The sequence below is a fragment of the Dysidea avara genome, chromosome 4 (assembly GCF_963678975.1).
Source record: "Dysidea avara chromosome 4, odDysAvar1.4, whole genome shotgun sequence".
NCBI classification, from domain to species: Eukaryota; Metazoa; Porifera; class Demospongiae; order Dictyoceratida; family Dysideidae; genus Dysidea; species Dysidea avara.
In genome coordinates, this window is record NC_089275.1 from 15481061 (window position 1) to 15507219 (window position 26159).

At 38.8% G+C, this 26159-nt stretch overlaps 2 protein-coding genes and 2 long non-coding RNA genes across 6 annotated transcripts in view; all 4 read right to left on the bottom strand.

Annotated features, from left to right (window-relative positions):
- On the bottom strand, window positions 1-420 carry LOC136252727 (uncharacterized). Its single transcript, XR_010699775.1, has 3 exons — window positions 332-420; window positions 210-274; window positions 1-59 (listed from the first exon to the last, which is right to left on the bottom strand). It is a non-coding gene; the product is annotated as an uncharacterized lncRNA (long non-coding RNA).
- Window positions 421-10703: 10283 nt separating this feature from the next.
- On the bottom strand, window positions 10704-13444 carry LOC136253042 (uncharacterized). Of its 3 annotated transcripts, none has more exons than XR_010699911.1 (5): window positions 13407-13444; window positions 12479-12559; window positions 11001-11122; window positions 10890-10947; window positions 10704-10832 (listed from the first exon to the last, which is right to left on the bottom strand). XR_010699911.1 is itself a non-coding variant. In XM_066045626.1 (4 exons), exons 1-4 carry the CDS (start codon window positions 12153-12155, stop codon window positions 10769-10771), a joined length of 303 nt encoding a protein of 100 aa, XP_065901698.1. In that variant the 5' UTR covers window positions 12156-12196; the 3' UTR covers window positions 10704-10768. The 3 variants fall into 3 exon arrangements, 1 of the variants encoding a protein (XP_065901698.1); XR_010699910.1 differs by lacking the exon at window positions 13407-13444 and adding an exon at window positions 13188-13342; XM_066045626.1 differs by lacking the exons at window positions 12479-12559; window positions 13407-13444 and adding an exon at window positions 12097-12196.
- A 5524-nt stretch (window positions 13445-18968) lies between these two features.
- On the bottom strand, window positions 18969-22903 carry LOC136252978 (uncharacterized). Its single transcript, XR_010699884.1, has 5 exons — window positions 22822-22903; window positions 22576-22761; window positions 22453-22524; window positions 22285-22393; window positions 18969-19201 (listed from the first exon to the last, which is right to left on the bottom strand). It is a non-coding gene; the product is annotated as an uncharacterized lncRNA (long non-coding RNA).
- A 46-nt stretch (window positions 22904-22949) lies between these two features.
- LOC136252976 (cytohesin-2-like) overlaps window positions 22950-26159 on the bottom strand; it is a 3896-nt gene continuing 686 nt past the window's right edge. Inside the window, exons 3-6 of the mRNA XM_066045561.1 lie at window positions 23571-23634; window positions 23340-23461; window positions 23085-23278; window positions 22950-23023 (exon numbers count right to left, since the gene is read on the bottom strand). Coding sequence (XP_065901633.1) covers window positions 22956-23023; window positions 23085-23278; window positions 23340-23461; window positions 23571-23634 — 448 coding nt within the window. The 3' untranslated portion in view covers window positions 22950-22955. The remainder of the gene's footprint in view (window positions 23024-23084; window positions 23279-23339; window positions 23462-23570; window positions 23635-26159) is intronic.

Genomic DNA, 26159 nt, shown 5'->3' on the forward strand with positions numbered 1-26159 from the left:
CACAACTAGAATATGCATCTGACGTCTGGGACCCTCACCAAACTGGAGATATTGTAGAGCTAGAAAAAATACAACGAAGAGCAGCACGCTGGGTAATGAATGATTATGGTAGACTTAGTTATTTATTTATTTATTATTTATTATTATTGATTAGCAAAACCCATTGGGTAAATCGCTAATGTACAAAAACAAAATTTTAGTTCTGTCACCTCAATGTTAAATCAGCTTTCATGGCCAACTCTCCAGACTCGCCGCAAATTATCTCGACTACAAACTTTACACAAATTTTTTTACCAACAAATATCACTTACAATTCCTCCATACTACCTACCAACATCACGATCCACGAGACAGTACCATCCACTGAACTACATCTTACCACATGTATCTACCACTGCACACCAAAATAGTTATTTTTCAAGAGCAATTAATGATTGGAACTCCTTACCAGTAGATCTTGTTGAAGTTGCAGATGCTGACATATTTAGAACTGGACTACAATCGTTATTGCAATTGTGTTACATGTATTCGGGCAAATCTGAGCACACCAGCAGGGCTGACTGCTCAGTAATAATAATAATAATAATAATAATAATAATAACTGGCACAGGGAATACATTACGACGCAATGGATGGCTTCATCATATGCATCTTTAACCATGTCCACAAACACAGTTCCTGGAATATCTCCCCATAGGAATGAAGGAGGGGATAGAGGAGGATAGTTAGGCAGGTTACCATATGGTGGAGGAGAATCAGAACACTTGTAGCAAATAAAGTCTTTATTGTCTTCAACTAAGGAGTCAACTTGTGAGTCCTCTAACCCCAAACGATCACAATGATACCAATACTCACAACAGCCAAACCAAATCATCCTCTGGCCATCATCTGGTCGTTTGCAGTAGCACCACAAACGTTCGGGGTCATCTGTATCGTCCATGTTGGATTATTGATGGTCGATCTGACCACTACTCCAAATTACGCGCATCAATCTACAAAAGCAAACGAGACGAAAACGGACGAGAAAACGACAGACAGGAAATAAACAACCTTATAAAGCACAATTCACTGTACGGGTCGAATGTTTCATCCGCCCTTCCCTCGACAAGAAACACAACTGCACTTTTGATTGTGGATGCGTCACTCTATTAGACTCGCCGGCATAGAATGGTTTATTAAAACTAAGTCTCAGACAACGATAAATGGAATGTAATTGAAGAAACGGACCAGGAACACTTGATTTAAATAACATTATTATTATTATTATTATTGTTGTTAATTAGCAAAGCCCACTAGGGGCAACACGCTAATGAGCATTACAATCACATATTATACTACTTACAGCGTTCTTAAATATTTCGAGATATAATGCTCGACTACCATCGGTTAGGACGCGATTTTTCTTTGAACCCGCAAAGAAAATTTCTGCTCTTGCTATGCCTTTGGAGAGGTCTAGTCCATAAACGCTTGCATGCAAAATTTCAGACCTGCAGCTTTCTTAGTCTGGCTGCAGGAGCTGCAAAAGTGACTTGTCCGAATGTTCTCAATTCTCGGCCAAAAATATGTATTATCGGTCAAGTGGCACTGCTCGTAATGCTTGAAGCTGATCAAGTCTTTTTATGCTTGATATGAAAGAGCATCTCTTATACTCTCCAAATATATGCAGATATTTGTCTTAGTCCTTATTGGCTGTGAATTACAAAGCTCCAAAGTCACCTTTGTCGTGCAATCTTAAATTCGACCACATGTTAAACTCGTGCAAATCAAATGGTTACCTATATGAACATTGATGACACCAGCCACCGTTCAGTAGTAAATAGATACATGCACGATGACCGCACCTTGATTTTTTCCCGAATAGCTACATCGCATTTAGGCTTATCTGACAGTAGCAGCCTAGCTACTGCACCCAGCACACATAAATACAATCTAAATCCACTTAAATGGGGTTTTGACTATCTTCTGTCTTAAAAATGTCAAAAGTTTCTCTTCAAAATATCCAGGACATTAGCCAGATCGAAATAGTCTAATAGAGCAGTCAGTTACTCCAATATAACGATCAGCTAATTTGCTATCACATGTAATCAGGTTTTAAGCGTTGTAATCAACGAAATTTACATATAATAGTCTTATTGAAGCGAATATTCCTCGGCGTGGCCCTCAGATTTTCTCACTGCTCCAATTGTATAATAGGTGACTGTTCTATTAGATTGTTTCGATCTGGCTAATGTCCTAGACATTTTGGAGAGAAACTTTTGATATTTTAAGTCAGAAGATAGTTAAAACCCCATTTAAGTGGATTTGTATTGTATTTATGTGTGCTGGGTGCAGTAGCTAGGCTGCTACTGCCAAAGAAGCATAAATGCAATGTAGCTAATCGGGAAAAAATCAAGGTGCGGTCATCCTGCATGTATCTGAACAGTAGCTGATGCTCCCAATGTTCATAAAAATAGCTTTGAATTCGATACAGGTAACTATTTGATTTGCACGGACTTCACATGTGGCCGAATTTAAGATTGCACGAAAGAGGTTACTTTGGAGCTTTGTAATTCAGAACCAATAAGGACTAAGCCAAATATCTGCATATATTTGGAGAGTATAAGAGTTGCTCTTTCATATCAAGCACAGAAAGACTTTATCAGCTTCAAGCATTACGAGCAGTGCCACTCGACCGATAATACATATTTTTGTCCGAGAATTGAGAACATTCGGACAGGTCACTTTTGCAGCTCCTGAAGCCAGACTAAGAAAGTTGCAGATCTGAAAATTTGTATGCAGGAGTTTATGGCCTAGCCCTTTCCAAAGGCATAACAAGAGCAGAAAATTTCTTTGCGGAGGTTTAAAGAAAACTCGCGTCCGAACCTATGGTGGTCGAACATTGGTGGCTTACTCTATTGTGTCGATGTTAGGAATTTGAAGGGAGTTCCATTGAATGATTGTTCGTGGGGGGAAGGAGTATTTGTAAACATCAACTCTTGTTTGGATTTGAGTTAGCTTGAGAGGATGTTGAGCACGGGTGTAGGACACTTAAGTTGGTGTAAGCAATGATCAGGTATTGCTAGTAAATTCCTGACAATCTTGAATAGGAAGGTGAGTCTAGCAATTGTTCTTCTGTTTTGAAGTGTAGGCCATTCAAGACTGGTTAACATGTCTGTGATGCTATCATGGTCTTGGTTAGATCTGTGCCAGGGTTTGTTCAAAACGAAACGAGCAGCGCGGTGTTGAATCATTTCTAGTTTACTAATACTAGTGTGATGATGGTGGAGTCTATTCTACGGAAAGGAACGGAACGGAACGGAATGATGGACTAAACCACGGAACAAAACGCTTTCTCAAATTGAAGCTTGCAACTAACCATTGCTGAAACTGCCCTTATAAGTTAGCAGTGGCACCTCCAGTGGGTGATTAAACATAAGATAAAAAGAATTAACGGATCTATTGTGGGATTTTGTTGGTTGTCATTAGTAACGAAGCATTAATTGTGGGATGAGCTGTATCAGTGATGTTCATCCATGGTTCATCTACGGAAGGGAACTTTATGTGAGCTGTTTTTCTTATTTGTGACTGGGCCTGCGAAAATAAGACATGTGGGCACATGATTTTTGCCTACTTTTTCAACGTTTCAACACTCATAATGTTTTGTACCATTATGTTATGGCACTGCAATTTTCAGTTCTTAGTAAGCATTTAATTGGCATCATGATGCAAGTTACAGAATGGAAATATACTTTAGAATACTGAGATATGACTTGTAGAGTGACGGGGTGTAGTTTGTGCCCACATGCCCTGTTTTCGCAGGCCCGGTCACATTTAGACTTTAGAAAACAGTTTGGGCTGGCCTTTCAAGTCACAAGTCAGTGTACAAATAAAGAAGATACTGGTAATGTACCTATCAATATTAAGCCCCACTATCCCCTTCCCAGGCTTACTAGGGGATTAGTGGGGGATTTTGACCTGATTTGATCTGAAACTCTGCCCCACTAGTGGGGCATTTGACCACTCAAAATTTTAGCTAAAGGAATTGACCTGTTTCCTAAAGTACCTTACAGCCATACTACATGGAGATTTGACCACTAGTCGTTCCCCCATGGGTGGAGAATTTGATTTTTCAAAAAGTCAAATCCCCACCATTTCCCCCACTACGCCCCAGAGGGGGTAGGTGGGGGATAACATTGATGGGTGCATAACAGGAAAGAGCCAGCTGAATTAAGAAGAATTTTGTGCAGTGTGTGAGGAGCAAATATTTTGGCAGACTGCAAGGAGGGTATATTCTGCAAACATCACTGAAGTGTATGCATGGAGTTATTTACATATTAACAGCTGGTGCAGTGGACTAATGCCGTATTCAATAGTGAGCTGATTTAATCTGTTGCACAATTCAAGGATGTGTCTGACTGCTAGCCTTGAATCAGGCTAAATGCCAAACCTCCAAGATCAGCCAAATCTCAATTATAAGCCGCATGTAAAACCATGCCCGTACCCACCAGGCAAACGTGATTTGGACCAGGATGTGTGTGTAATTTCAATGTATCTAGTCAGACCTGAAATGGAACACTCACATTACTTACATACCACCTAAGAATCCTAGGATTTCTTAAGTGTAACATTTCACATGCTTCACTTCAAACAAAACATGCTAATTTTTTTTGTCTATTTTCAAGTGATTCCCAGTCCAGCTGGTCCATCAAATTACAGTGGGATCACATGTATTTGTTACAGTACGGGCTGTCCTGTGTTGGATCTACTCTAGAGTTGAGATTTCAAGGTAGACTCACTGCCAATGTACTGACACTAGTACTGTTGTTGCATATTTAAGTGGAGGACAAATGAAATAGCAATGTTAGATTATTTATGTATACAAAATTTTCATAATGAAATTGATATCCCATTTTGATTTGTACTTCCACTTTGCAACATATTCAAGAACAAGAAGCTACCACACTTTTAATCTCCAACCACTGTCGTTAATTAACCAAGATCTTACTAGTCTGTAATTCACCTTATTGTAGTGATTTTATTGATTCATCTGTATGTTTTCTTCATTTTCCTTTGAAGTTGTACCAAGAGTTCATAACAAGGTGGAGAGTGTCTAACTTGAATGCATTCACCAAACACCCTGCTTAAAGTAACAGCTCAGCCTTATTTCAGAACAAAGGCTTTACCTTCAGCAACACTAATCAACAGTTTTCTATCCCCAGTAAAGGTGTTGATTTGATGAAAGGTGAACTTTACACAGGGTGTTTGTACAGGCCATACTGAGAGTTAGACACTCTCTCCCATACAAATATTATGAACTCTTGGTTGTACAGTATAGGTAAACAAAGATAAGTTTCTCTCCCATCTTATTCTAGGATTTCTATTGACTAGGAAAATTCAATTATTTGTATACAAGATCAAAATTGAGAAAATATGAAGAAAATGAATTAATATTATACAGTCAGTTTGCTTTTGGATATTTAATGTCTCCAACCGCAACAAAAATTCGATGAATCCATGCATCTCATCACTGGTCGTCTGAACATTCTGAAAGTGATACCTCACTCAATCAACCATATATTCTGTTTATAAGACTGAATAAAGCCATGATCACCTAGCCTTTTCATGTCACCAGTAACTTTCTAGTTAATTTCTCTGTGGATATAATCCTCTGAAACTGAAGAAATTGAGTGGTCTTCTAAACTATTTATCTTGCCAAGATCAGCAGAAACAACTGACATCCAATTGGCTACTGTATTGTAGTAACAAAACTTGTCTTGGTCATGCAATAAATGAATTGAAGAGACCTGCTTAATTTATCAGGTAGTAGAACAATCACTTAATTAATGTTTTATAATTATCCTATTCCATTTTCCTGGAGATTCCACTGATAAAATGCAATTTCAGCAATGATAGCAGCTAGCCAAGCTGCAAGTTGATTCAGAAAGCATTCCATTCTGTAAAATAGACCCCATCCAGAATTCAACTCAGTATTCAGGCTGAGATATCTGGTAATAGTCCACTACTCTGTTAATGAATCATTGATGTTCACACAATATAGCCTCCTTGAGGTATCTGAATGTTTGCTCCTCACACACTGCACAAAATTCCTTCAGATTCTGCTTAGACTGAGTTGATTCAGCTTGTCACCACACTTGTTTCCTTTGTAGTGTAGCTATACACATACTGATTTATGCCGATTAGAAAGGCTGGACCTCGACTGTATACTCTAGAGTAAAAGTAAGTAAAAATAACTCACATACTAGTAAAAACAAGTCATGCATTAAGTTCCCTACTTGATATATCCGAAGATGAACACACTGAGTCAGCTATTCCCACAATTAGTACTTCGTTACTAATGACAACCAACAAGAACCCACAATCGATCCTTAAATTCGTTTTATCTTTCTTGGGGTACGTTTGATTACCTGCTGGAAGTGCCACTGATAACTTGTACAGCAATGGTAAGCTGCAAGCTTCAATCTGAGAAAGCATTCCGTTCTGCAGTTTAGTCCATCATTCCGTTCCGTAGAATAGACCCCACCTGTGATGATAGCCTGGGGTCCCAGATAGCTGAGCAGTATTCTAATGATGGTAAGAGCAATTGTTTGTTCTGATGGCGCATTGTGGAGATTTCTTTTTAAGAATCCAAGGAGTCGATTTGCCTTGTTACAGATGTAATTGATGTGAGAATCCCATGATAGCTTGTGGTGGAGACGGATTCCAGGGTAATTGTATTCTAATACCGTAGCCAGTGGAATATCAGAAGTCTCTTTATAACAGTAGGAATGGTGTAAACAAAGTGATTTGTCACAATTTGTCATGCTTAATCACTCACAGGATTCAATGCATTAATATGCAAAGTTACCTTGTAATGTATCAGACAGTAAATTGACCATATCTCTGGAACCCTTAAAGATATTAAGCTGAAATTTTTACACAAGGTAGATAAAAACCCAGTTCCTCATTTCAGCTACAAAAGAGAAAATTGACCAATGTGCCAAAGGATGGTTTTCCAAAATTGGGTCACAAATAGTGTCTATGCCAACACCCACGTGATCACAGTCCCGCCCCTAGACCACAAGAAGGGCGAGACTAGCCAAATGGAAGTAAATACGCTAGAGAAAATGGAATCTGCTCAAAGATGGTATAATAAACAGTGGGTGAGAAAGGAATTATTCCAAATGCCAACAGCTTACGATATGTTTGCGAAGAAAAGGATCCAATTGCCTGAAGATCGGATATGGTTCAGTGAACCAATTTACGTGCCGCTTGTGCGCCTACGTAATGCATACAAAATGCGTTTATGTATTCAAGCCCAAAATATACCTGGGAGAACAAGCAATTACCTGTCGGTGTCTTTATACCTCATGAGTGGTGAGTATGATGAAGATTTAACATGGCCACTGAAGGGCAACTGTGTTGTAGCGTTATTACGAGGCAACGATGACCGCTACCCGGTGAGAAGGAGACACGTAGGGAATGGAATCAAACAAGGTTCGGGCAACGGTCATGAAAGAGTCATCGATAGGGAAGAAAGTCTTATATGGTACAGTTATGATTTTATTTCGTATGAAAATCTCAGAGGATTCATTAGGGATGGCTACAAGCTTCGCTTTTACCTAGAATATAATATAACTAACTAATGCAGAAGTGATGTAATGAGCTCAGATTATAGCTATTGTGTAACACATGTATGCATATAATAACTGATTAAACTAAAAGGATTGTGCAAATTATAATGTAACAAGTACACGAAAAAATGGAATTTTCAATTAGAGTAGGGACCATATCACATCGATAAAAAGTACTGAAACAAGTAGGAGTAGTCCATGGTATCAAGAGTCCATTATTATGAACTCTTGATGATATTAAGGCCCCTATTTGGTGATTATTAGTTTCTCATCCACCGCCCGCATCCTTCTTAAGCTACCGCATGGTAAGCCATTATTTACTCTGCGCATGCTCAGAAGAACACGTGATACCAAACTGTTATAATTTTTGTTGATGAACGCTACAATGCGTTATATATCACCAGGAGAACTGTTGTTTTCCTTAGCAAATTGCTGCAGTGCCAGTTGCAATCGTGCTCTATCGACTTCATCAAAGCAGGCTTTCGGTTGACTGTCGAAAAACAGTTGGCGATCACGAAAAGTAGTGAAGGAAATGTTTGTAGTAAGAAAAAAAGACAATTTGGACAAGGTCTGTACATCAGTGTGTTAACATTATAAAATAATGGTATAATGGTAATACCCTCCTGCCCGCATCATAATAATTAGAAAGGCTGGATGAGAAACTAATAATCACCGAATAGGGGCCTAAATCACTGTAAAACAAGTTATAGTTATATCCCGGTACGAGGGTGATATCATTGTTATTACACGAGTCCGAGGCGGAGCCGAGGACGAGTGTAATAACAATGATATCATCCGAGTATACGGGATATAACTGTTTTATATCCCAGTGCGCGGGAGTGCGCAGAAGTTTAAGGATAGTAAATTAAGTTCCGGTTTGAGTTCCTGTCACTGTGCTCAAGATTTCGTCCGAATTATGTGGAGATTCTACTTCGTAGCCACAAGAGAGACCTTACATACTGCCTACAAACTGTAGCGAAGGGCGGTGTTATGAAGCAGCGGTTCCAGGTACGATTCGCCTTCGTCAGAAATTGGTATGGTGGTGTCGCGTGGTGTGCAAGAGAAAAATAAAGACCAACAAGTGGCTACCATAGTCCGAGATAGCTAGAGGAAGTTAGTTCTTCACCATAGTGACCGTTGGGAGTGATTGCTGGAGCGAAAATCGTCACGTACTATTCTTGACATTTGTTAAACTATCGTATTGGTAACTTGTAGTGTTATTGTTTAAAGGATAAACAGTTTTCTTGTAAGATTTAGGTAGTTTTAAGTGCTGTATTGGTGTGTTTTGTATCAATATTTCCTTATTTGGCTCTTTGTTCCATTGGTAAACAATGCCATTCGCGGTTATTACGATGTCACGAAAGAGACTGAGTGGCTCCGCAACAGGGTGATAAGTTATAGTTATCGCTGGGTGATAACTAATATATCGTACAGTAGCAGCGCCGCTCTGTCTAGCTGTATGGTACCAGCGCGGCGCTTTGATACTCCCACGAACTGGGGTTTAAGAAGTGTTATATCCCTACTGTGCTTAAGATACCATAACGGAAATGCATGGTAGGGATATAACACTTCTTACACTGTTAAAAACGAAGTATGTATTACACCCGCGAAAGTATGCATTTCATACTCTTAGCGGGTCATACCAATGGTATGTCACGCTGACATACCACAGTTGGAGTGTATAACACACTTTACTATAGTATGAAATATTTCAGTATATATATAGTTGTACTTTTCCAAACTTAAACAACACACCCATGCATAGCATGATACCACAAGGATGCATGAATGCATGCCTAATAGTTTGCTCATGAATATTGATGAGTGGCATATCTTTGGCATGTGTGGTGTGTAATACATACCCTTGATAGCTGATTGCTTTAATAGAGTATATACTTTTCCTTGCATATACTGAGGCTGTATACCCATACATGCATCTTTAATGCATAGCAGGCATGCATGTCTATAATTGCTTGCACATTCATGCATGCAAGAGTTAGACACCTAGCATACATGGTATGATATACATACCATACCATACCATATGCATGACTTCATTATTTTTTTAAGAACATGCATTATCTCAAGTGATGTGTATACTGCAGCTGGGCTCTATATATAACCCTATAATAGTCACTCACATCTGCATCATGCAGCTAATGCATGGGATTGTCTTGAACATGAGCTCATTAATGTCACACAAGCTCAGCATTATACTGGCAAGTACATTGGCATTAATCTTGCATTGCCATTCATGGATATCAAGGTATTGATTGTTCTATTAGAGTAATTTAGTAATGACTGCTCTATTAGAGCACATGGTGACTGTTCTATTACAATATTTACTGCAAAGTAAAATCAATATATAAAATTACTTGTGTCACAGCAAGCATGAAGTTATTTAAGATTAAAATGTAGCTTATAAAATACATTCAGATACTAATAGTTGTTTGTAATGTTTACAATACTGTAGTGATTTAAAAAAAAATCAAGTCAAGATGTGAAATAGACATTATGTCCTTAAAAAAATCAAGTCAAGATGTGAAATAGACATTATGTCCTTGGACATAATGTCTATTTCACATCAATGTCTATTTCACATCTTGACTTGTTTTTTTTTTTAAAAATCACTACAGTATTGTAAACATTACAGCTGATTACCTGCCTATAATATAGCAGCCATGATTGTTGGCTATATATCCACCTAGTGTGCTCTTCAGTTCTCGCGCACAGTATTTATAATAAATAATATTGGTGAATGCTCAGATAATGACTGTTCTATTAGAGAGTATCAATCTGTAGAAAGTAATGTAGTTGCAAAAGTTTTACTGCAATTATCAGCTAGAGAAACTAGCTGATGACTGTAGCCTTTATGAAGGTTTGTTGGGCAGAATCAAGTTCAGACCTGCCATTCTAATCAGTAGCTATGTTTTTAAAATATAATGTTCCACTTGCATTTGCCTATAGATAAGCTTCATTCAATCACAACTAACTTGCCATTTTTCTTGACTTGCATTTGTTGGGACACCCATTAAGGAGGCAAGTAATCCACAGGGTGTATAACCAAATATATAGCCCACATTAGTCTTTTCGTTTAATCTAAACAAAATAATGATGATGAAATGGGTTGTACAATATGGAAATAATAAATTAAATGTTTATACATTTAAGTTTCTCATTCCCATGTGAAGCGCTTCTTGTGTCTCCATTTCATACGTCACCCTAAAGATGTATATACCAGTAACAATATAGTCAATTTTTATTAAGTCAGATTCTTACCTATTCATAGTGCACTTTGTGGTCTTGTTAAATATTAGTAGCACTTGTGTTTCCACACCTAAAGAGTAGACCACTTAAATTTAGACAAAATTGCATGGATTACACCCTTACCAATTCTAGAAAATGTTTCGTGTCTAGGATTTAATCGGAAAATATTTCTTGTATCGATATTAACAGTTGATCTCATCACAATTAGTGGTATCAGTAAAATGTGGTATCGGTACACCTTAACACTGAAAGTACCGCACAAGTATCACCATACACACTCACTCATACATGCATGCACACACTTACTACACATATGCACAGAAAACAGACACGTGTACACCTTCACACATGCACTAACACACTGTACACACATATTATGTACAAATGCAGTCTTCAGTCATTAAACACTCCCCATCATAACTTCATTAAGCTCTGTTAAAAAGCAAATTTCTTAGTTTCATTAGAATGTTCCACCAGAATTGGAGAAAGGGTCTGGAGGATAAGATTTAAAGATGGCTAGTGAACAGGAACATGCACAGTAGTTGGCAGCAGCACCAAAATATCTCTATCATTACCCTCACGAACTGCTACAGATTTATTACCGCGTCGTGATATGACATAAACAAATACTAATATCATTGTTGTATTATATCGATATTATATTATTATCGATATGTATTATAAACATTGTTTGACTGCATAAGTTTGGGTATTGAGCATCTAAATCTTTTGCCATTACCTCAGCATTAATTTTCAACTTTGGAAAGCAGAATTTCATGGTGATGACATATTGTCACATACATAGATAAGTGAAGTATCACATCATGTATAAAAATAGCTTTGTAGTTATATACCTAGTACTGTATGTAAACCACTGATGATCACCTTTAGTTTGTTGTGGAGGGTATACTAAATTTGAATAAGTTATACCACTGTGGTGATGGTAAAATAAGTATATACGCATAAAGAAATGAAGTATCAGAAACAGTCAGGTGACCATACCATGTAAGAAGCCACCAGCCATATAAGAAACAGTAAGCATTACTACCACCAATACAAAATTCTTTTATTGCAGTAGACAGCATGCAAAAGCAGATACAGCAGAAGATAAACACAATGGAAGAGGAAAGAAGCACTAGAACTGGCCTGCAGCAAACAGACTGTTATGTTCACAAACATGCTGAAGTATTGTACTAGTATCCACACCTTTGTGACTTACTTGGCATGCCCACCACACTGAGGTGGTCTCCTGCCTCCAATGTATAGTGCCGTCAACATTTACAGGCACCTAAGGTCCAATAAGATAAGCATGTCACAGTCATTAGAATTTATTGTTTCATACAGATGCATATATATATATAGGAACCTTGTGGCTACTTGTAATTCTATCCCTGATTTCTTAGATCCAGTGCAATATATGCATTCACAAATGAAACGTACATGCTGGACTCCTTAACTTGTCAAGGGACAATCCAACAAACACTTATACAAATGGATAGTCTGAACATGCATGTCATCAAACCCCAGGGATTACCCATTATCACAGAGGATGTAAGGACACCATTACCACATCACCCCACCATTATTATGACACGTTGTACCTGTTCAGTGATACTTGAGGTGAAGTGTAATATTATCAATCAAGTTTGGTCTTCTTGCGATGCCACACCACCATAGCATAGCTGCATATAATAACAACAACGTATTTCTCAACAAGGATAGTATTGACAACTTAATATGACTGCTCTATTAAAATATCCCTTTATAAGGTGGAGGGGCTCTAGCCCATTGGTGAACCATCAAGTGGGCCCCCTTTAATGTCGTGCGCATCACAGCACATAATAAGTTAGTACTGAGCTCCACAACACTCACTCAGATATGTACGCATGCCCAAGCACTGCATGTACATATATCTCTACACACTTGCATCCATGTTGTGTACTGTATGCATTCTCTGGCAATGAAAAATGGCTATTCCAAAGGTCGTAATTTAAACAAAATCATGCACTAGAATCTTGTGGGTAAGGACTAGACTAGTAAATCATAGGAGGAGTGAATCACAGACTGCCCAGAGAGACGCTACAGAATCCTAGGTACCACAACAGCCTCAATACCACTAAGTGAGACAAGGACAACTTCCCCAGATGTAACAGTTGGGAGGGTTTTTCCAGTTGACACTAGGTAACCAGGTCCCCATAAAAAGCTGGCTATACTGAGCTGGGTTTCCCATTGACCACAACTAAAGATACAAATATAATCAACCCAGGTGTCTGGTCCCATTGAGTTTCTCGCGTTCCCATTTGACCATACCTAAAGGTAGAAACACAGTCAACATTCGATCATATCCTTATCCATTCATAACGTGTCCATTCCCATTATATATAGTTCTAATTGCACCACATCTAAAGCAGTGCAGTACACCAGTTACAACATATTGAGTGTGATTATCACACAAAAAGAATTTCACATACAAGACAAAGTGGCTAACATCAAGGAATTATGCAAGTAACTATACGTATACAGGCTTACTTGTTATCTGCATACCTACGTTAGGTGAGACCGGCAGTCCTAGCCAGGTGTCCCTGAGATTTTAGCGTTCAGCCATGCTCATAATTCCAGCAGGGACACAAACACTCAGTTGGTAGTAAGTGAAATTTTCATTGGGAACCTTATCTAGAATCTATAGATGTTCATATACCATCGAGACTCAAACAGCTTACCAGTCTCGTTATGAAAGGTACAGCATGGAGCACGTCCTCAAGCTTAAGCGCATCAATTTCAAAGATAATAAATCTTTAATTCGAACTAGTGCCCACTAGTGGCACTTAAAATCAGTCATCCTGCCGTCATACCTAACGCGCATAATTATGATGTGCGCTAATTAGACCATAGGGATTGCGTCATCACAAGATCAAACAACCAGTATGTGATGTGTGTATATGGTACTGTGTGTTGCTCTCATAGATAATTATATTGTGTAAATAGAGGTAAGTCATGGTAGAGGGTATCTTTTGGTGATATGACCAATCATGCTATCATATGCCTCTTTTTCTGTCCTTCCAAATCTCTCCCTCCACATAAATTCATCAAGATACTCCGGGAGATGATCATCACATGTTCCGTGCATCCTCTTCAACTTAGCTTTTGCTCTTGACCAGTAGCTCTCTATATGCTGGGTATGAGTCCCTGTAATGGGATCAACAAAGTGTTAACTGATGAATGGGTATAGCCTGCTGCAGATATACAAGAATAAGCTGCCCACTCATCTGAATGTACCACTGTCCCTGGATGCACGTGTTGTTGTATGATAGGAAGAAGAGTAGCTGCATTTCTTTGAGCCGCTAATTGCATGTATCCTGTTGCTGGACGAGTTGAAATATCAACAATACCAAACACCCATTGTTGAGTTTGGGGAGATCTTCCTCTATGGTTCTATAAATACAGCAAATATAATATACTGTTAACGATAAGTATCATGCATAGCAAAACCTAACCTTTGGCTTATGTTTAAACAATGACTCATCAATTGCACAGTACAGCCTGGCCCTCCTAGGATAGTTGGATCTCTTAACAACTTCCAGGAACAGCTAGATATCTCTCAGAAAATTGCAGCAATCAATGATGGTTTTCTGACTGATTCCAGTAGTTTCAATTATCTGCTTTTGTGAAGCATCTGCTGACCACAAAAAAATGATGTGGAGCCACTTCTGAAGATCCAAATTAGATTTCTCAAAGAAAGAACCATGCCGGAGGGTCAACCAGGTGCGACAGCTACTATTAGTGCATCTCCAGCTAAACTGATCCTTTACACTTGGCCGTTTCTTCAGATCCATAGTAGTTCCACAGAGCCTACAGTGCGCCTGACTTGCAAGAAGCCGCTGACGTGCATAATACATCAGACATTCTTCGTAGCTTCCAAATATTAATGGCCCGAGCTCATCCATAGTTGTTGCAAGGAAGCAATAGTTGTGTAGCTGACAATTAAGCTTTAAATTTATACAGTGCCATTTCAGATGATATAGTACACATTTCGGATGATGTAGGACACAAGGATCAATGCAAGTCTAGGGCATTCGTGCAAAATTTGGTGGAGCTATCGAAAATAATGAATTTAAAATTACGCGAAAAAGCGCGCGGAACGCATGCCTATGTCAGGATCGTATTCTTCAGGAAACTCTTGGGATCGTATTCTTCAGTAAAAAGTTATGGGATCACATTCTACAGGAGTCCGGAAATCAATCCTGAATTATACGATCCCGGGATCGTATTCTTCAGCAAACCCGGGCTCTAACCCTATGTTATCTTTAGTCTCGCATGGCTAGTCCGCTTTCTCGGTAGAGAACCTTGTGTGTTGACCTAGCAACCTGCATGTGTATGTGTGGTGTGTCCTTTGGTGTTAGTCTTGCCCCCAGACCATGGACCAGTATTGTACTGTGTGTTGTTTACCAAGGACTAGTATTGTACCGTGTTAGGGATCATGCAGTATTGTACTGTGTGTTGTGTACCAGGGACCATACAGTATTGTACTGTGTGTTGTGTACCAGGGACCAGAATTGTACTGTGCGCTGTGTACCAGGGACCAGCATTGTACTGTTTGTTGTGTACCAGGGACCATTATTAATTATACCATGTGTTGAGTACCAGAGACCATGCAGTGTTGTACTGTGCATTGTGTATAAGGGACCAGTATTGTACTGTGTGTTATGTACCAGGGACTAGCATTGTACTATGTGTTGTGTACCAGGGACCAGCATTGTACTGTGTGTTGTGTATCAGGGACCAGCATTGTACTGTGCGTTGTGTATCAGGGACCAGCATTGTACTGTGTGTTCTGTACCAGGGACCAGTATTATACCATGTGTTGTGTACCAGGGATCAGTGTTGTGCTGTGTTGTGTACCAGGGACCAGCATTGTTCTGTGTGTTGTGTACCAGGGACTGTGCAGTTGTGTACCAGGTACCAGTATTGTACTGTGTGTTGTGTACCAAGGACTGTGGGCAGTTGTGTACCAGGGACCAGTATTGTACTGTGTGTTGTGTACCAGGGACCAGTATTGTACTGTGTGTTGTGTAACAGGGACCAGTATTGTACTGTGTGTTGTGTACCAGGGACCAGTATCGTACTGTGTGTTGTGTACCAGGGACCAGTATTATACCGTGTGTTGTGTACCAGGGACCATTTTGTATTATGTGTTATGTACTAGGGATCAGTATTGTACCAGGGATATCAATCAGTATTTTACTGTGTGTTGTGTACCAGGGACCAGTATTGTAGACCGTGTTGTGTACCAGGGACCAGTATTGTATTCTGTGCTGTGTACCAGGGACCAGACATGTCCAGTGCTGCCGTAGACTTTACAGTACTTTCCAAAGATGCAAAAAAATAATGACAAACATGCAATGCAAGGATGTGCAAAGTATTGGACCAGGGGGTAGTCTCTGCCAAAAGTATCCATGGAATTAATGGATAGTCTGACCATCCAAGGATATACGAAGTATTGGTTGGTAGGACCAGAGGGTACCCCCTGTCAAAGTATCCATGGAATCCATGGATACTCCGATCATCCAAGGATGTACAAAGTGTTGGTTGGTATGACCAGAGGGTACCCTCTAATCCATAGATACTCTGGCCATCCAAGAATGTCCAAAGTATTAGTTGGTAGGACCAAGGGGTACCCTCTGTCAAAGTATCCATGGAATCCATGGATACTCAAGGATGTAGAAAGTATTGGTTGGTACCCTCTGTCAAAGTATCCATGGAATCCATGGATACTCCGATCATCCAACCCCTTGGTCCTACCAACCAATACTTTGTAGATCCTTGGATGATCGGAGTATCCATGGATTCCACGGATACTTTGATAGAGGGTACCAACCAATACTTTCTACATCCTCGAGTATCCATGGATTCCATAGATCTTTGACAGAGGGTAGGATCTACAAAGTATTGGTTGGTAGGACCAAGGGGTACCCTCTGTCAAAGATCTATGGAATCCATGGATACTCAAGGATGTAGAAAGTATTGGTTGGTACCCTCTGTCAAAGTATCCATGGAATCCATGGATACTCCGATCATCCAAGGATGTACAAGGTATTGGTTGGTAGGACCAAGGGGTACCGTCTGTCAAAGATCCATGGATACTCCGACCATCCAAGGATGTATAAAGCACTGGTAGCTAGGACCAGTATTCACCTCTGTCAAAGTATCCACAGACACTTTAACTATCAAACTACCCTCCATATGTTTTATAGATAATGTTGATGCCCCTTAAAACAACTGATTCATGGTCCCCAGGTGATATTTGGGCTTCGTTGGTGTGGAGAAATGGCTTCGGATTTGTGCTGAATAAGAGCAATGTAGCTAGCAATAACCCTGGTTTTAGCCTTCACCTTTTATATGACTGATCCATTTTTTGTAGTACCGTTTACCCTTTCTTCCTGTGTGCAGCTTCATTTTGTTGAGACTCTCATTGGACCATGTGCACTTATCAACCAGGGTTAATTACAAGAAATTTACATGAAATAATATGCGCATAATAGACATGTGTGTTTAACAACCCGACTCTACGGTACGTATTTCTTGAGTTTAATTTCTTAGTATTTGATATTTGAATACTTACTGAGCTATTTGAATACTAACTTAAGCAAGCAAATATCCAAGCAAATTGAACATTTGTTTCAGTTCTAGTCCACATTGTGTGTTGTGCTCTAGTGTTGTGTGTTATGCTGTGAGGTGCTAACCCCTAAAGTACACCCCACTTTACTGCATAGTACATACCAGCGTTGAAACCGGGTCGGGTCATCCGGGTCACATTTTCTCCGGGTCATCCGGGTCTGACCCAGATTGGATCACGTGAGAAACGAAATTGTTCGTTTGACGACGTGGAACTTATAAACGCTATCGTGTAGCTCTTTCGTGAGCCACACCCATTACCAACATATGCTCAGCCACGCCTATTTGTTAGTAAGTGCAGTATGTAGCACGAAACTGAGGGTATCTATGGTAAGGGGTAGCTATTGTCAGTAGATAAAGACCTTTTTTTTTTTTTTTTGTGGTCTTCAACCTACAGCCAGGGGGCATTTTTTCCCGGGCCCCAACCTGAAAGGGGCCCCAGGAGGCCCCATGAAGGGCCCCCTGAATACCTGTTTAAAAGATCGATATACTCTAATAGAACAGTCAGATCTAAATACTCTAATAGAGCAGTCACAGTATTCTTCAGAGGAGCAGTGTAGCAAGTTTATAGATAAGGAGATGTGGTTGGTGATGGGTAGTTATTGTCATTGTCAGCAGGTTGTGACCTTTTTTTTTTTTTTTTTTTTTGGTCTTCAACTTACAACTTGGGTGAAGGGCCCCACTTTAACTCTTTGCCCTGGGCCCCTTAATTTCTCTGGGCGGCCCTGCCTACAGCTAGGCTGAAGTTGCAATATTTACTCAACACGAATCGAACGCTCAAAATGTAGACTCGTTCGCTCGCCCGAGACTAGCCGAAACACGTCTCGGCTTTATTTAATCCGGGTCACATCCGGGTCTGACCCGGATTGCTATCCGGGTCAGTGGGTCATCCGGGTCAGCAGTAGTGACCCGGTTTCAACGTTGGTACATACATTTTGAGAAAATCTCAATATTTTTTTTATAGAGGTTTTCTGTCAGAGGTGAAAATGTATTGACTTTATTTCATGTGAGAGAAGGAGACAGAAAGTGCAGTAGTGTGTTTGTATTGTTTAAATTTTTTTTTTGACTTTTTTAATAGTGAGTGACAGTACTGGAGAATAGGTACCTCTAGACAAGAGACAAGTACAGTAGCTTACATATACACATCACAAGGGCAGCCCCAGGATTTTTAGTGACTGGTTTCCAAACCTCCTGTTACATAAACACTAAGGGATGCTTCCCCAGAAAATTTTGGAAATCATGCATTCTGAAATTGAATTTCGTAGCAATTCTAGCCAAAAACATCTTTAAAACACTAAATAAAACGTTATTTGAATTATTGTAATAGACTTGCTTGTGCTGGTGTAGTAGCTAGGAGCACGCAAAAGAAGTGGAGCACTTTGAAATTAGAAGTGCACAATGCCATTCCAGGGGCATATAAAAGTGCAGTCATATAATGTTCATGCTGGCTGTGCAAATACAAAAGAATAGACCAATTCAAGGTAATTACAGTGCAATAGTTTGAGAAGATTTAGATGAAAGAGATGCTGCTTGCCTTCGTTGTTGCAAAAGATCAATGACTGGACTTTTGTGAATACAAGCCTTAATATTCTTCATCCAGAGTGCTTTATCATTCTAATTTTGTGCTTGAATCCTGTATACATCATGATTACCTGTAAAGAAGATTTATGTAACTCTAAACAGTAAAGCAGTGTCATAATATACATGTACATGACACATACACACATGCACATGCACGCACACACACACACACACACACTCACACACTAGGGATGAGCCTATTTTGCTTTTTTTTTCACCTATTTTTCTTTCTGGCAATTCTTTTTTTTTCAACCTATTTTGCTCGATATTTTGCTCAAAATTTATCTATTTTGCTCAATGGTAATTAAAACATATAGCTACATAGTTTACACACAACATATATGAGTAGTTCATACAAGCACAACTAGAAATTGTTTAATCCTACATGTCCTGTTGGTTATGGTTAAATCTTAACATTACAGATGCCTCAATATAATCTCTAAGAGCATTATCTTGCAGATCTCCGAATCCTGTATTCAGCAATGAAAATACTCTCTCTGCTGCAGCTGAGGAAGGCTGTATTGCTAAGACTTTTTTAACTCCATGTGACCAAGACGGCAAATCCATTGAATTTAGTTTCCACCATTCAAGTGCACTGAGGTCAGAGCTAATTCCATCAGCTTTTGCTATGTAAGTAGGGAGCTCAGCTTTCAACCTTTCCAATTCACTGTCTTATGCAGGGATAACTCGCAATGAATTGACATGTGAAACATCTGGTTTAAGTGTGGCAAGCTTGTGTGGATTAAAAATTTGAACTGCTTTGAATGCAGACATTGGAACCTGTAATGAGGACTCTAGCTGATGCTGAAAATACTCGAGGGCTTTTTGCACACAGTTTTTAGCATAAATGAGCAGTCTCTGCTGTACAGAAGTTTGTGTTGAAATAGTTCGTATAACAGCTTCAGTATTAGGTGTGTGTGCAACCCTAATTGCTGCAACAACCCTTTGCACTTCCTCGTAACATGTAAAAGCCAATGGGCCATCTCCCTCAAGATTATAGGTAGCCTTGACAAAAACCTCTCCCCAATCAATCACAGAAGCAAGTTCCAGCTTCAGATGTTTCAGCTTTTCTGGATTTGTTAAAATTGCTAGCAACCTTGGCCGGGAAGAAGGTCCCAGATCAGTGTTGTGGTTCAGAAAGGGTTCAATTTCACCAAACTGGACCATCATTTGTTTCATAAGCTCCCACTTACTCCACCACCTAGTAGCACTGTATGATGCCATTGTTTGTCCCGTTCGCTGCTTCCAAAGGAACTTAGCCTTAATACTGTGGGAAAAAAGTGTCAGCCAATTTGTAACAAACTCTGTAAGGTTTGGAATGTTGAAATGTTCCCCGACTCGATCAATTGTGTGGCTAAAGCAACCAACATCAAATATTTTAGGATACACAATTTTGACTATTCTCATTGCTACGCCATTTACTGAAGCTCTGTCCCACATTGCAGCAATGAGGTGATCCGTGGAAATGCTGTAATTGATTGATAGCACTTGTATTAACTCATGCGCAATTTCCTCTCCAGTAAGGGACTTTGATAGCAATCTGATACAGAGTAGCTGCTGCTGGACATTCCATGAATCATTGATATAACGGACCAAAATAGCTAGTGCCTCTCCACAGTGTGATGTACCATCAAAAATAACACTTAACCATTTTCCTTGTATTGACAGCTTGATATTCTGCTTTTCTTCCTCCAAAATAAATGGAATTAAGTCAAACAAATGCCTCCTGTCTGTAAGACGATGCCCAGTCTCTTCCAAAAGCTCACGAAAATGCCCTACTTTACTGAGGGGTACACCAGCTTGTAGAAATGTTTTCACTACTTTAACACGAAAGACTTGTTGCTCTGGAAGTGTCTCACCTCTTGCATGCACTTCTTCATTGTACTTTCTAAGAGATTCCGCGATGTCTTGATCTTTCACTTTCCGTTGCTCTAGCCTTTTCTTTCCATCACTGTGTTTGGTTGACTTGATATGGTAGCTAATGCTACTTTTCTTCAGTGGCAATTCTTCCCTACACCCCTGGCAAAAAGCTTACTGGATGATACAATGAATGGTTCTGTCGGAAATTCTTTAACCCTTTGCTGAGGCTTGATACCTTTTGGATTACTTGGACAGCTAGAGCGTGCTCTTCTCTTGCCAGTTGGTGGGTTCTTCGTAACTTTTCGCTTACGAGACAGCTCTGACATGTTTGGGGCTTTAAGAACACTTAGCAAGGAAACAGAAGAATTTCCACTACGCATAGAAGAATCAGATTCGATGCTTACAGCTTGGCTAGAGATATTTGTCACCTGATCAGATTCGTTTTCACTATGGCCACCATCTTCTACTGCGACTCGATCTTCCATCGCATTTCCATCACTGTCGCTACTAGATTCAGAGTCCAACTGATTTAAAACGTTCATGGCGGGGCTGGAATAGCAATAGCTGGAACGATTCTCACAATTAATTTAGCCTCGTGATTAACACCAACAAAGAAATTACCAACCTCGTTAACAGCTCGTGTTAGACAGTGTATTGTCAAATTCGATTGTGGGTTATGCACCAAGGCACTATGATTCAGTCATGATATTATAAAGAGGAAACTCGTTGTATGGTATGTTATCTTACTTCTGTGTGTTTCATGTACTCATACTGCAGTAATATCACTCGTTTTGCCGTTAGACTATATAACATAGTTAATTTTGCTGAAATTTCCTTCTATTTTTCCAGCATTTTGCTCTTTGCTTTTATGTTCCTATTATTCTAAACATTTTGCGGGCAAAATCGGCGCATCCCTATCACACACACACACAATCTTGTGACCAGACCACTTTTCCCATTTTGTATTTGTGTGGGGGAAAGGGTATGTTGTAACTCCAATAAACATTTCAATTTGAAGCCACAGTTTCTGGGATATTTTGATGTGTTGCAAACAACCATTAACATTTTTATTCCTTGTTCCCGCTGCAGCTATCACAAAAAGCATGCAATGTACATACAAGATTTCTCTTGCTTGTTTGCAGCTTGTTTGTAACCCTTCAAACAACCCCCAGAATCTGGGAATTTAGAATTTACTGGAGGTACTCCAGACCCACCCAAGAGAAAAATGGTAGTGTGGGTAACACACACACTACATATATACACACTACACAAACACACACACAGACACACACACCTGTTACTACACCCTTTTTGGCATCCTTCTTGCAAGACTTGATTGTGTCACCTTCAGATCTAGAACTGCTCATGCCTGCTATATTTTCCTGGAATATCTCAAACATGAACTGCAGTGAAATCATTCAACAGTGACTTGTGACCTACATAGCACTAATTACAAATGTACCGGCTTTTTGGAATCACTGCCATCCCTGATCTTTAGATTCTCCAGTGGAATAATCCCTAGAGGACCTTTATCCTATAATGATAGTACAATCATACCTTAACTATGATGATTTTATAGCCTTACTTGAGGAGACTTGAAGTATTAGAGACAATTGTCAGTTAATATGAACCAGCATTTTTTCCAGGTCTTGTGTCTCCCACCTTCCTTTACCAGCCACCCCTGGTGGTCTGGGCTAAAAAATGTCTCTGCCAGATCACTTCCACCCTCGGGACGAGGCAACGCTTCCTTCTTAATGCATTCATAGTAACTCTATTGTTTGAAAAGAGTTTTTGTATACCATTAAATCATGTAGATAATATTTGTTCGAACCGTTAAAAGGTCTTGTGGCAGGTCATTTCCATTATCCAATCCTCTGTTCATTGTAATAAAGCTCTCCAAAGTAGGCTATGATAGTATGCTTGATTATGTAATCACATTATATTCTATATCATGCACACCTTGTCCTATACATTAGGATTATGTAGTCCAGTATTGAGTATTATGACCGAGAATGACAAAACATAGCAGGTATCTATGAAGATTGAATACATAACACTAGTACTGTATAATAATTAGGACAATACTATACTAACCTGCACAACTAAAGATACCAGGGTTACAAGAACAATATCGAGCAGCAAATATTTCCATCATCCGGTCAATCTGTTGTGACTCTCCTGGCAACACAAAACTATTCAGGTATGCTCTTAATGCATTCACTAGGTCCATCAATTCGAACTGTAGTAGCTGTACAAAACATTTTAATACTGACTGGTTGAATTCCTTCCTGTAATTGCATAGCAGTTATTATTGGTAGCTAAGGTTTCTGAATCAGTAATCTCCCTTACGCTGATCCAAAGTATTCACCAATTGAGACTTTATTTAGTATATCGGCTCCCTCATACAGGAAAACGGCCACATCTTCAGGTGCCCTGTTTAATAGTCCGTGCTGTATCAGAAAATTGATTCCCTGAAAATGATAAGAAAATCAGAATCTAATAGATAAAAACTGCAAAGTATGATTAATGATAACAAAAACACATTACACCATTATACACACACAATTATGCATGTATCACCTCTGATGGACGATTACCAAAACGCATTCTTCCTGTTCTCCATAATTCTTCAGTGGGGATTTTTCTAAAGTAAATATAATCAGACCAGTACTAACACATACTCTGCATAGTTTATTCTTTTGTCAATACATAGTTACGATACTGACATTACAGTAACTCACAAATAAGCCAACCATTTTAACACTTAAATACTTCAATTAAAAGTCCTACACACAGGTAGCACACAAAGTGATAATGAGAAGTGTTTTATTAAAATTCTAAGACAGTCAGTGTTGGGGGTAACGCGTTACATAAGTAACATGCTGCGTAATAAGTATTACTTTTGTGATAACGAAAGTAATATAAGTATATAACGAAATATGCTGTAAAAACAGGTAATATAACTCAAGTTACTTTACTTGCAAATGTAATACGTTACCTAAATAATGAAGTTACTGTAACGAGTCTAAAATTATTACTTTAAGTAATGAAGTTACTAATCTTGTTAGTTGTCCACTGAGCCACTACGTAGTAACGAAGCCTACTGAATAAAGCTTATTCACTAGCTTCTTGCTTATAACCAAGATTTGCACATTAACGAAATCATGTCACGTGATAAAGTGGTAGTTTCACACGTGACAGCTTAAGGCTGTGGACACAAAGTAATATAATATGTAATATATTATAGTTACTTTATTATATAGGTAATATAATATGTAACTGTTACTAAGTAGTTCAGTTGTAAATAATATGCAATATGTAATGAGTTACATTTATAAAGTAGCTGTGCCAACACTGTAGATAGTAATGCACCTGAGGCCATGCTGATATGCGTCAGCATCACTCTAAAGAGGCCAGTGAAATCATAATTTAGATGGGGAAGTTGGCCTTTCAATTAGGGTATATGGGACCATCTGAGTGAAAACTCTACTTGTTTGCATTTTCCTCGAACTTCTTTTAACCAATGGACTGTTAAAGCTTTGGCATTACCTGGTATTCTTACTCTCAAAGAATAGGTCAATCCACTAGTATATCAATTATTCAAGTCTTCTTTCACTGTTTACTGAAGTAATTAAAGCACACAAAAAGTTTTTTTTTGTAACATGCATTTTTTACCCATGGCATTTATTTATCTCAAAACCAGAATTGCATACACTGGACGTGTTTTTGCTTAGCAGGTCATAGACAATTCAACAGTACATGTATATAGTACGTAATTCATTTATTTCACTAATAGTTATACAACTATCAACAGCAGAGTAGTAGACACTGCCACACCAGATAAATTCCTGCTCTCATTTACCATTCATGTAATTATTAATCAGCACCATACATTTGCATACAAGCAAGTAGTTCATTTTTTAAAAGGACTATGAAACTTTGAAAGCCAGCATCAATAAAAACTACATAATATCAGCATATTTAAAACTTATACACTATATGCCATACATCAATACAGATGAAAACCTTGTTTTCTCATTCACCAATACTCAAGCAAGAAACTTTATACACCCATAAACACTATCATTACATGACTATTGTTCAGTGGCAAATTACATTATTTGCAAACTTCCTTGGATACACTATAAGTAGTACTTTCTCAGTATAGTATAGCTGTAGACAGTATGCCTTTGTAGGGCATCCCCACGTAATGTGTGTTTCCGTTTCACGTACTGTTGGCTACATTTTAATATTAACACATTTTTTTTGCTTTTAGTAGTTTATGGTATGAAATTATTCTAAGACACAATACACTTAAAAACTATACACCCCACCACAAAACCGGTCATATTTCCAGGGGTTTGTAACTCGTAAAACCCCTATACGAGATTTCATATCTTTAACTTTTCCTAAAACTTCAAAGATTTTATGGCAAGATTTCAAGATGCCAGAGCAAAAAAAATTGTGGCATTAGGAATAATTAGATCACGATATGCTTAGATCCAGAAATTTACAGCAACTTTCCTGAGTGAAGAACGAAAACTTTTACAAATGAAGATTTCAGATTCTAGAAGCCATATGAGAGTTGTGGATTAATGTAAGGTGTAGTACATGTAATGCTGAGTACACGAAAATATACAAAGTCCTATGAAGAATAATGTGTAAAAAGTTTTACAGCCTAATCATTAGTTATTAAACCCGAGATTGCTGAAATTGTAGAGTAGGAATCATCTATTTGTATGCCTTTATACGATGAAGCCTTACACTATTATTTCCATACTAACACTGGCACTATAAAATTATAATGTCAATGCCAAAGATATACATTTTTTGACCAACAGAACTCAGAGCCGGAGTTACAGAAAGGTTATGGTTAAAGTGACTACTTCTTTAAAAGGCAAGCTGTCTATAGCTATTTTGTTCCTGATGTCTCCAATCGTTAAGCCACTCCAAATTGAATCGTTGTTTCCGATCCACCATCCACATAGCTTTTTGTGTAGAAAGTCTTTTTATTCTGTAAAGTAACATATTTTAGTATCACAGTACTGGACTTGCTAACAAATGCATGGTGAAGGCGATGACTGTGCTAGTTACATGATAAAATTTATCTATGTTAGCCTGTCAATAGTTTTCCCACTTATCTCAGTGTACAAAGCACATATTATAGTT

Bases quoted from the DNA above. Each gene is read 5' to 3' on its own strand.
- LOC136253042 (XM_066045626.1), bottom strand. From the start codon at position 12,155: ATGTTGACGGCACTATACATTGGAGGCAGGAGACCACCTCAGTGTGGT. The intron at 11,123-12,096 runs GTAAGTCACAAA...CGGTACTTTCAG, and splicing joins CAGTGTGGTGGGCATGCCAA to TGTTAAGGTGTACCGATACC. The intron at 10,833-10,889 runs GTAAGAATCTGA...ATACATCTTTAG, and splicing joins ACAAAGTGCACTATGAATAG to GGTGACGTATGAAATGGAGA.